This window comes from Erpetoichthys calabaricus (assembly GCF_900747795.2).
Source record: "Erpetoichthys calabaricus chromosome 1 unlocalized genomic scaffold, fErpCal1.3 SUPER_1_unloc_6, whole genome shotgun sequence".
Lineage (NCBI taxonomy): Eukaryota > Metazoa > Chordata > Cladistia > Polypteriformes > Polypteridae > Erpetoichthys > Erpetoichthys calabaricus.
Window position 1 is genome coordinate 221,003 of NW_026261597.1, and position 12,195 is coordinate 233,197.

The following is a 12,195-nucleotide window of genomic DNA, read 5'->3' on the forward strand; positions in this document are numbered from 1 at the left end:
CTTAACTCAAACAACAGTGAATTTCAATATTTCTCAAATGCTTTTTAAGATATCTTAATTATATTTTCAGATATCTTAAAATAACTTACTCTGCAATCTGCAATATCTCACATACAACTGGAGATATCTTAACATAGACAGGAAGTCCTAGTGAAAGAATAATAAGAGGTGATTTCAAGAGAACTTTAAATGCATTTCAGATATCTTGAAATAGATGCTGTTGTGATGTGAAATTTTGCATACAAGTTGATAAAGATTTTGTATGTCTTTATTTGTAACTAAGACAAAGCAAATGGAAAATTAGTGTTACGTTATTGATAAGAACAGCAATGGTTTGATGGTTTAAGAACCCATTCCCGCCCTTTTAGGAATTTTACGACAGGGTTGGAGGAAGCACCTTAAACAAGTTTAGTGAGTGTTTCTCTGCTGAAGTCTCTCAGTCAATCCCCACAGGAAAGCCAGGCTGCCTAATGGCCAAGTTTCACGGGGGCAGGTGTGAAAGTGTTCTCTGCCCCATTGTTCTGAAGTGCGGCTGTTTGGAACTGGATTGTATCAAAAGCTTTTAAGTACCACATCACCCTATTGGCTGTAGGGTGTGGACAGAGAATCTACAAATTTGATGGCTGTGTACTTTGTGATGTGTTCTTAACATTATGTTGTGGTCTCTTCAGTTCAACCTGATAAAAAACTAAATTTCCATCTTAGGACAATAAAACTGAATTGAATTGAAGACACTTTGTCTGATTTGTAGGACACCATGCAGCATGAGGGTCAATGCTGGACACTAGAGAGCTTGATACTCGACTGTTTATCCAGATGGACTCTCCTGATGTCACACTAACCAGACAATGAGGACACTCTGTGTGTTTATTGTGACACCATTAAAGACACAGACTGGACTGAACTCTACGATCAATGACATAATGGACAGTGAGGACAAGACTGATATGTGACACTTCTATCCTCACCCATTCAGACCTGATATACTGACTGGTGCCATTGACCAGCTGACCTCTGTCCAATAAAGGCCTCAGTGGTGTTGAGCTCAGTTTTCTTACTCTTTCTACTGATGGTCAGCATTCCAAAGCCCAGCACAGAGATGGTGTGGGAGTCTCTTTGTCTGAGTAGACTGTGAAATGACCACCAAGACTGCTGGCCACTGCTGTCCACTCCCAGCTCTGCACATTCAGCTGAAGAGATTTGACCAAATGAATGGGTGACATGCTGACATCACCATCTGCTGGAAGGAACTGGAAATACAGAGCACTTCATCACATGATTAGACAGGATGTTTGGGGGTCACATGACTGTCATCTTTGTGTCCTCACTGTTTGTATTTCTCACAACAGCTGATCATTTCTTCAGGACTGACTTTTTTGTTTTCTCTGATGTCTCTTTTTCAGTAAATCAAGCTGTGCAGGCCAGTGGACAGAAAGAGGGTGGACTAAAGATGGCAGGGGCTTTTTAAACTTTTACAAACAATATAAATATTCAGATACAATGTTAAAAGACATTAAATCAATAGACATGGGTTCAAATTGTGAATGCAGACCAAAGCCCATCAGTTATATAGAATTCACACATTTGACAAAAAGAGAGGATTTAGGAATATGTGTCAGAGGTGGACATTTTTTGTACACTGGGTCATTCCATTTCTCTCTTAGGAAAAGAAACATGTAAATATTACATTTAAAACCCAGCAGATGAACAGGCAATAGGCACCAATTGTTGGGACTGGGGGTGAGAAGTTAAAAGGCTGTCTGCAGGATGTTAGTGTTTGCTGTTTTGCAAAGGAGTCAGAACTTTGAAGTTTTTGGCTGGTTGAGATTACAAACAATACCAAGTTGTGATAACAGAACTGCTCCTTCCTTGGAGGATGTCTGTATTTACCTGACTTGGAAATGAACATGTTTGACAATATTAGTTGCTAACCAGCAGATCTGTACTCATTAATGGTTGGCAACAATACATTTTGTTAACTTGTGTTTTCATTATTTGTTCAACCCAGGAAATTTAGATGTGCCATTGTTTAATCCGATTGTCCAGAACTGATAATTGCAGGGACTAAAGGAGATTTAAACTTCTGGCCAGGAGAAGGCAAAGAGAGGGACAGTCCACTGAGAACGCTGCCAAGACACTCGGACAGAGCACAGGGGCTTGCAGGCAGACAAGGGTACATGGCTGGCACGTCGTGAGGCACAAGGACGGCAACACTTACTGTACTTCCAGGGAGGAAGAGACAGCTCCACAATGAGACGCCAGTTGTGGGTCCAGCGAGAGAGAGAAGCCGCATAAAAGGACCAAGCAAAGCTGGCAGATGAGAAGTGAGGCGTGCCTAGGTCACAGCAACACAGCTGCATGTCTATATAGCTCCTCACGGGGACTGCCAAGTCAGAAGTTTTCTTTCTTTTTTATTTTCTTGCTTTTTAACTCATTCTGGAGTGTGTTTAGACCACAGTGTGTTTGCGCACATATATTCATTTATCTATTTATGTATTCATTTATTTAAGAGCTTCTGTACAAAGCCACATTTCCCCCCTTGGGCAGGGTGTGTAGGGGTAAGTAAGTAAGTGAGTTCATTCGTTTGTTCTATCTATCTATGAGTTATTGTTGGTGTCAAATCTGGTAGTCTAGTTTCACACTTTTGAAATAAGCGAAGCTCACATCACCAAAACTTATTTTCAACATTTTATCTTTTTGAATGAACCTCCGCCATTTTGCCTTTTACATATAAACTCATTGTGTACAGAGTATAACAAATTCATGTTTTTCTTTTTAGTAACATAAGACTGTAGTGAAATGTAATTTTATTTTCAATATAACTGTCTAAAACTACACATTTAATTTTTTAATTTAAATTAATGATGGCTTTTTCTCATGGTAGTTTTCTGAAGACACACCTGCTTGTTAGTTTTTTGTTTAAAATTCCTACAATTTGTCGACTTAGTGAATTCTTATCATCACTTCATAAACATCTCCAGTGCTGTTATCTCTCCAATTACCAGTCCACTAATAAACTCCTCGAAATTTGTGTGAAATCCTGAAGCTCAAGAAGCCTTTGACTGTTTAAAGATTGTCATCATTGTCTTGAAGGTGTTGTGTGTCCTTTTATTATACACACTGACTGTTGTGATGTGAAATTTTGCATACAAGTTGATAAATATTTTGTGTGTCTTTAGTTGTAACTTAGGCAAAGCAAATGTAATATTAGTAATTCATTAGTAAGAAGCATTCATGTTTAAACTCAGGACTAAGTCAGGATAGTGAATTTTACGACAGGGTTGGGGGAAATGCCTAAAACAAGTTTGGCCAGTGATTCTCAGCAGGGCTCTCTCAGTCCACATCCACAGGAAAGCCAGATGGCCTAGATGGCAAACATCAGCTCAACAGATGGTTTTGGGGGGTGGCAGGTGTAAAGATATTCTGTGCCTTATTGTTCTGAAGTGTGGCTGTATCAGAAGCCTTTAAGTCCCATGATGCCCTATTGGCTGTAGGGTTTGGACAGAAAAACTATAAATTTGTTTACTTTACACTTCTCTCTCTCTGACCAACTGATGAAGGAGCATCTCACACACACCATGAACTGAAAAAGACAACACAATGAAGAGCACAGCTCGGCAGCCATATTGAGACAGACAAGTGGCTTGTTCTGAAGGAAGCTGACCACAAATGAGAACTTAACTAGAGACACTTAAAGTAACTAACTAGTCTGTGTGCCGCCTGAAACTACACAGCACCATTTATCAGGTTGTATGGTTGCCAGAATTCACTTGAACTTTGCATATTGTTATTATTTATCAATATTATCAATAGGAGGTTTGTTGTTCAAAGTTTGTTGGCAAGCGCCTGGTGGCCGCTCCTGCACCCATGGGGCTCGGCCGGGCACAGCCCGAAGAGGCAACGTGGGTCCCCCTTCTCATGGGCTCACCACCTATGGGAGGGGCCAAGGAGGTCAGGTGCAGTGTGAGTTGGGTGGTGGCTGAAGGCGGGGACCTTGGCGGTCTGATCCTCGGCTACAGAAGCTGGCTCTTGGGACGTGGAATGTCAATTCTCTGAAGGGGAAGGAGCCTGAGCTTGTGCTCGAGGTTGAGAGGTTCTGGCTAGATATAGTCGGGCTCACCTCGTCGCATAGCTTGGACTCTGGAACCAATCTCCTTGAGATGGGCTGGACTCTCTACCACTCTGGAGTTGCCCCCGGTGAGAGGTGCCCAGCGGCTGTGGGCATACTTATTGCCCCCCGACTTGGAGCCTGTACATTGGGGTTTACCCTGGTGGATGAGAAGGTAGCCTCCCTCCACCTTTGAGTGGAGGGACGGGTCCTAACTGTTGTTTGTGCGTATGCACCGAACAGCAGTTTGGAGTACTCACCCTTTTTGGAGTCCCTGGAGGGAGTGCTAGAGGGCATACCTTCTGTAGACTCCCTCGTACTGCTGGGAGACTTTAATGCTCACGTGGGCAATGACAGTGAGACCTGGAAGGGCGTGATTGGAGGAATGCCCCCCCCCCCGATCTCAACCCGAGCAGTGATTTGTTATTGGACTTCTGTGCTCGTCACGGATTGTCCATAACAAATACCATGTTCAAGCATATGGGTGTTCATATGTGTGCTTGGCACCAGGACACCCTAGGCCTCAGTTTGATGATCAACTTTGTGGTCATGTCGTCGGACCTGTGGCCAGATGTCTTGGACACTCGGGTGAGGAGAGGGGCAGAGCTGTCAACTAATTACCACCTGGTGGTGTGTAGGCTTCAATGGTGGGGGAGGATGCCGGTCAGGCCTGGTAGGCCCAAACGTATTGTGAGGGTCTGCTGGGAACATCAGGCAGAGTCCCCTGTCAGAAGTAGCTTCACCTCCCACCTCCGGTAAAACTTCGACCATGTCCCGAGGGAGGTGGGGGACATTGAGTCCGAATGGGCCATGTTTCGTGTCTCTATTGTTGAGGCGGCTGACCGGAGCTGTGGCTGTAAGGTGGTCGGTGCCTGTTGTGGCAGCAATCCCCGAACTCGTTGGTGGACACCGGCGGTGAGGGATGCCGTCAAGCTGAAGGAGTCCTACAGGACCCCTTTGTCCTGTGGGACTCTGGAGGCACCTAATAGGTACTGGCAGGCCAAGTGGAATGCGGCTTCGGTGGTCGCTGAGGCAAAAACTCTGGCGTGGGAGGAGTTTGGGGAGACCATGGAGAACGACTTTCGGACGGCTTCGAGGAGATTCTGGTCCACCATCCGGCGTCTCAGGAAGGGGAAGCAGTGCAGTGTCAACACTGTATATGGTGGGGATGGTGCACTGCTGACCTCGACTCGGGACGTTGTGGGTCGGTGGGGGGAGTACTTCGAAGACCTCCTCAATCCCACTAACATGCCTTCCAATGAGGAAGCAGAGCCTGGGGACTCGGAGATGGGCTCCCCCATCTCTGGGACTGAGGTCACCGAGGTGGTCAAAAAACTCTTTGGTGGCAGGGCGTGGATGAGATATGCCCGGAGTTCCTCAAGGCTCTGGATGTTGTAGGGCTGTCTTGGTTGACACGCCTCTGCAACATCGCATGGACCTTAGGGACAGTGCCTCTGGATTGGCAGACCGGGGTGGTGCTCCCCCTTTTTAAGAAGGGGGAGTGGAGGGTGTGTTCCAACTACAGAGGGATCACACTCCTCTGCCTCCCTGGAAAAGTCTATTCTGGGGTCATGGAGAGGAGGGTCCATCAGATACTTGAACCTCAGATTCAGGAGGAACTGTCTGGATTTCGTCCTGGTTGCGGAATAGTGGACCAGCTCTACACCCTTAGCAGGGTCCTGGAGGGTGCATGGGAGTTTACCCAACCAGTCTACATGTGTTTTGTGGACTTGGAAAAGGCATTCGACCGTGTCCATCAGGGAATCCTGTGGGGGGTGCTCTGGGAGTATGGGGTACCGGACCCCCTGATAAGGGCTGTTTGGTCCCTGTACAATCAGTGTCAGACCTTGGTCCGCATTGCCAGCAGTAAGTCGAGAGTTGCCCTTTGTGACCAATTCTGTTCATAACTTTTATGGACAGAATTTCTAGTCACAGTCAGGGCATTGACGGGGTCCGGTTTGGTGGTCTCAGGATTGGGTAACTGATTTTTGCAGATGATGTTGTCCTGTTTGCTTCATCAGGCCGTGATCTCCAGCTTTCTCTGAATCGGATCGCAGCTGAGCGTGAAGCAGCTGGGATGGGAATCAGCACCTCCAAATCTGAGACCATGATCCTCAGCCAGAAAAGGGTGGAGTGCCCTCTCAGGGTTGGGGACGAGATCCTGCTCCAAGTGGAGGAGTTCAAGTATATCAGGGTCTTGTTCACAAGTGAGGGAAGAATGGAGTGTGGGATCGACAGGCGGATTGGTGCAGCATCCACAGTAATGCAGGCTCTGCATCGGTCTGTCGTGGTGAAAAAGGAGCTGAGCTGCAAGGCGAAGCTCTCAATTTACCAGTCGATCTATGTTCCTACCCTCACCTATGGTCATGAGCTATGGGTAGTGACCAAAAGAACGAGATTGCGAATACAAGTGGCTGAAATGAGTTTCCTCCGCAGGGTGTCTTGGCTTTCCCTTAAAGATAAGGTGAGAAGCTCAGTCATCTGGGAGGAGCTCAGAGTAGAGCCGCTGCTCCTCCGCATCGAGAAGAGTCAGATGAGGTGGCTTGGGCATCAGATCAGGATGCCTCCTGGATGCCTCACTGGTGAGGTGTTCCGGGCACGTCTAACCGTGAGGAGGCCCTGAGGAAGAACCAGGACATGCTGGAGGGACTATGTCTCCTGGCCTGGGAACACCCCGGGATTCCCCCGGAAGGGCTAGAAGAAGTGGCCGGGGAGAGAAAAGTTTGGGCATCTCTGCTCAATCTGCTGCCCCCGCGACCCGATCTCAGATAAGCGGAAGAGGATGGATAGATAGATGGATGGATGAATGGATGGATGGATGGATGGATGGATGGATGGATGGATGGATGGATGGATGGATGGATGGATGGATGGATGGATGGATGTTATCAATAATCCATTATTTAAAGTGTAACTTAACTCTTGCTTGTCGTTTACTACACCTAATTGCTTGAGGTTATAAATGTAGAAGGGAAGGTGGGGAGAAGTTATAAAGTACAGTACCTTATAAACAGTGGTAAGTCTGTGAGATTTGAGGTATTCTGACAAAGGCTACACATTAATAATACAAAAATGGAAAGTAGAGTAAAATATCACTCTACCAACACAAAACACTGATTATAAAAACTTAGAGGATTTAAACATGCTAAATGATTAAACAGCACACAAGCTAGATGGACAATATCCTTCAGAAAGTATGATTTCTGCATTACATGTCACTCAGTTTATAAAAATGGAAAAGCAGACACTTTATTAAGAATTATGATGGAGTGACCAGAGTGACAGGGGACACAGGGCGAGTGTGACAGGAGTCCTTAATAGCCATGGAGTGACACTCAGAATATTCACATCTCTATTTGGCCATTTGATCGTCTGCTGTCATTGAGGACCTGATATGTGTGAATTGAAATAACAAAAGAAGGATTTGTGAGGCTGGGGATTTGGACCTCTAATCACATCATCAAGCTGCAGCTGAACATGTGTATAAAAACATAAAAGGCGCTATATACTGGACTGATTAGAAAGTCACTTGTTAGCCTGCACTTATTTTACAAGGAGATGTTTTTTTTAAATGTCCACAAGAAACACAAGTATTAGTTTGAAACACAAGAGGGTGCCACTTCACACTCTGCAGTACCTCGGTGACACATAACCTTCCCAGAATTCCTCTCAGTGTCTCTGGACATGTCACATAATAGAGACATTTTGGTCTCTAAGCCCTCTGGCTTTTCAGTGAGCCACCTCCACAGATCTGTAGAATATGTCTTGTTTTACTGATCATTTTTGATAGAAAGTGGTTGAATGACTACCGACCAGTTGCACTCACGGCAATCATCATGAAGTGCTTTGAAAGGTTAGTCATGTCACACATAAAGACTAATCTCCCTGCCTCCCTTGACCCTCTTCAGTTTGCATACCGCTCAAACTGGTCAACTGAGGATGCCATATGCTCTGCCCTTCACCTTTCCTAGACACATCTGTCAAGATGCTATTCATAGACTTTATCTCCACCTTCAACACAATCATCCCTCAAAAGCTGGTTGTAAAACTGAGCAGGTTGGGCCTGAACACCACCCTCTCCAATTGGATCCTGGACTTCTTGACAGAGAGGCCCCAGTCAGTTCACATCCAGCATCATCACACTGAGCACTGGAGTGCAGCAGGGTTCACCCTGCTGACTCACGACTGCACAACCACGCACAACACCAACCACGTCATCAAGTTTGCGGATGATACGATGGTGCTGGGACTGATAAGCAGGGATGATGAAACAGCATACAGAGGTGAGGTGGAACGGCTGTCCGCATGGTGTGAAGACAACAATCTATCTCTTAGTGTCGACAAGACAAAAGAGATAATAGTGGACTTCTGAAAATCACATCCTGCCCACATCAGCATCAACAGTTTAGATGTGAAGACTGTTTAGCCCTCAAGTTCAGTGTGCACATAACTGAGGAACTTACAGTCATATGAAAAAGTTTGGAAGCCCCTCTCAGCCTGCATAATAATTTATTCTACTTTCAACAAATAAAACACCAGTGGTATGTCTTTCATTTCCTAGGAACATCTGACTACTGCGGTGTTTTCCGAACAAAGATTTTTAGTGAAGCAGTATTTAGTTGTATGAAATTAAATCAAATGTGAAAAACTGGCTGTGCTCAAATGTGGGTCCCCTTGTAATTTTGCTGATTTGAATGCCTGTCACTGCTCAATGCTAATTACTTGCAAAACCATATTGGTTGGATGAACTCATTAAGCCTTGAACGTCATAGACAGGTGTGTCCAATCATGAGATATAAAGGTATTTAAGGTGGTCAATTGCAAGTTGTGCTTCTCTTTGACTCTCCTCTGAAGAGTGACAGACAGCATGGGATCCTCAACGCAACTCTTAAAAGATCTGAAAACAAAGATTATTGAGTCTCATGGTTAAGGGGAAGGCTACAAAAAGCCATCTCAGAGGTTTAAACTGTCAGTTTCACCCGCAAGGAATGGAATCAGGAAATGGAAGGCCACAGGCACAGTTGCTGTTAAACCCAGCAGGTCTGGCAGGCCAAGAAAAATACAGGAGCGGCATATGAGCAGGATTATGAGAATGGTTACAGACAACCCACAGATCACCTCCAGAGACCTGCAAGAACATCTTGCTGCAGATGGTGTGTCTGTACATTGTTCTACAATTCTGCGCAATTTGCACAAAGAACATCTGTATGACAGGGTGATGAGAAAGAAGCCCTTTCTGCACTCACGCCACAAACCGAGTCGCTTGTTGTATGCCAATGCTCATTTAGACAAGCCAGATTCATTTTGGAACAAAGTGCTTTGGACTGATGAAACAAAAATGGAGTTATTTGGTCATAACAAAAAGCACTTTGCATGGCAGAATAAGAACAGCACATTCCAAGAAAAACACCTGCTACCTACTGTCAAATTTGGTGGAGGTTCCATCATGCTGTGGGGCTGTGTGGCTAGTTCAGGGACTGGGGCCCTTGTTAAAGTCGAAGGTTGGATGAATTCAACCCAATATCAACAAATTCTTCAGGATAATGTTCAAGCATCAGTCTCAAAGTTGAAGTTACGCATATTCCATTTTTATTTAGTTGGATATTCCAACAAAACAATGACCCAAAACACAGTTTGAAATCTATAAAGGCATTCATGCAGAGGGAGAAGTACAATGTTCTGGAATGGCCATCACAGTCCCCTGACTTGAATATCATCGAAAATCTATGGGATGATTTGAAGCAGGCTGTCCATCAAATTGAACTGAACTGGAGAGATTTTGTATGGTAGAATGGTCAAAAATACCTCCATCCAGAATCCAGACACTCATCAAAGGCTATAAGGACAGCGTCTAGAGGCTCAAAGGAGCAAAAGGAGGCTCAACTAAGTATTGATGTCATATCTCTGTTGGGGTGCCCCACATTTATGCACCTGTCTAATTTTATTTTGATGTATATTGCATACTTTTTGTTAATCCAATAAATTCAATGTCACTGCTGAAATACTACTGTTACCATAAGGCATGTCATATATTAAAAGGAAGTTGATACTTTGAAAGCTCAGCCAATGATGAACAAAAATCCAAAGAATTAAGAGGGGTTCCCAAACTTTTTGATATGACTGTACGTGGATGCATAACACCTCATCAATAATCAAGAAAGCCCAGCAGAGACTACACTTCCTGAGGTGGCTGAAGCGAGCAAGTCTTCCCCCTTCCATCCTCACCATGTTCTACAGAGGCACCATTGAGAGTGTTCTGACCAGCTGCATCATTGTCTGGTATGGCAACTGCAACACATCTGACTGCAAGCATCTGCAGAGGATAGTGAAGACAGCAGAGAACGTTATTAGGGTACCTCTCCCTTCACTACAGGACATATTCTACAAACGCAGTGTCTGCAAGGCCTACAGCATTGTGCAGGACCCCTTACACCCCTCACATGGACTTTTCACATTTCTGCCATCCAAGAGAAGATACTGCAGCATCACAGCCAGATCTGCCAGGCTGCAGGAGAGTTTTCCCCCAAGCTGTTAGACTCCTTAACACCAGGCTGCCCCTGGGATCTTCCACATGGCCTCAACCACCTTTAAAAACAGAACATTTATACATGCGAGCCACTGTCCTGTAAAGACAAGGTAGAGAAGAACTGAAAATCTCATACTGACCTTTAAGGATTTTGAAACTCTTGATATCCTTCTGCTGTGAAACATTCTGACCTGTCATTGTTTACACACGTCTTAAACAACTATTATCATACACTGATCATTTCTGTATTATGTATGTCTATTATTTATTTATTATATATATATTAAATATCTATTGACTATATTTATGCATCTAAATTGCAAAGACCATACATTGCATTAGTGTTCATATTGCTTACTACACATCAATATTGCTGCTAATTCATTGTCTTGTCTTTGCACAATGTCTTGTCTTGTTTGTGTTTTAATTTTAAATTTAAATTTTAATTCTATTTTTAATTTATTTTTAATTTATTAATTTATTTTATTTATTTTTCATGTTGTTACACTGTGGGCCCTGAGCTTAGCAATTTCATCTATCTGTATACTTGTATATGGTTGAGATGACGATAAAGTTCACTTTGACTTTGACTTCACAGAAGACTCGCCAGTAATGATGGACTCCTGCAGAGCTGTTTGTCTACCTGTGGTCACCTCCTGTGTCACCTTACTGTCCACACTCTTTGAAATTCTAATCCTTTTGATTCTCCTCCTGTTGTGATGAGTTTAGTTGCATTTGTGACTTTTCTTGTGCTTTCGTCATTACCGGAGTTTTTATTTTATTATCATACTTTGACTCTGTGTACTGGGACGTCGTTGGCCTTGGATTCCCTTTGTTGTTTCAGCAACTCCTCTTGTGCTCTTTGGAGTATATTTTGTGCCTCAGAGCATTTTTTTTAAAATAAGCCTTTGTATTTATAAAGATTCTTCATTGCCCTTTTTGGTGCCTACCCACAGTTTGATGGTAGCCCCCTCTGGTGAGTATTTTGATTTCTATTATTTGGGACTTACGTGCTTGGGACTCTCTAGTTCATAACAAGAGGACAAGGAGAAGGTCGAGACCAAAATAAAGAATGGACAACGTGGGATAGTGGGACAAGAAATAAAACAACAGGCTGAACAGAAAGGACAACTAGAGGATGAAAGTGACACTGTGGACGAGGGTCACAGGGTCACAATGCTGTCTTTAAGAATTTAACAATTAAAGAGAAATCTGCAGCTGTGTCCTTGTCACGTCCATCTGTCTGCCCATGTGTGACACTGACGTCTGTCCTGATTAAACACAATGTTTATATAGTGGGTGTGGAACATAAAGAGCCATAAAGTCAGAAGAAATAAAATTCAACACACACACACACACACACACACTTGTTGTTCACTTACTTCAGTTTCTCTAATTTGCAGTTTTCACTCCTCAGCCCCTCACACAGCTGATTCACTCCTGAGTCCCCCATGTTGTCGTTGAAGCTCAGGCCCAGTTCAGTCAGTCGTGAGTGTGGAGAAGAAAGAGCTGAGGAGAGAGATGAGCAACATCTGAAGGTGAGACGACAAAGAGACAGGCT

The 12,195-nt window shown here is 44.1% G+C and overlaps 1 protein-coding gene across 10 annotated transcripts in view; it reads right to left on the reverse strand.

Annotated features, from left to right (window-relative positions):
* Positions 1-12,195, reverse strand: part of LOC114644082 (NACHT, LRR and PYD domains-containing protein 3-like) — a 97,502-nt gene that overhangs the window by 23,598 nt on the left and 61,709 nt on the right. For 8 of the 10 annotated variants that reach the window (XM_051921930.1, XM_051921934.1, XM_051921937.1 and 5 more), the window contains one exon: positions 12,017-12,193. The exons of the other annotated variants lie outside the window; for them this stretch is intronic. In XM_051921930.1, the coding sequence (XP_051777890.1) occupies positions 12,017-12,193 (177 nt within the window). The remainder of the gene's footprint in view (positions 1-12,016; positions 12,194-12,195) is intronic. 10 annotated transcript variants of the gene reach the window in all.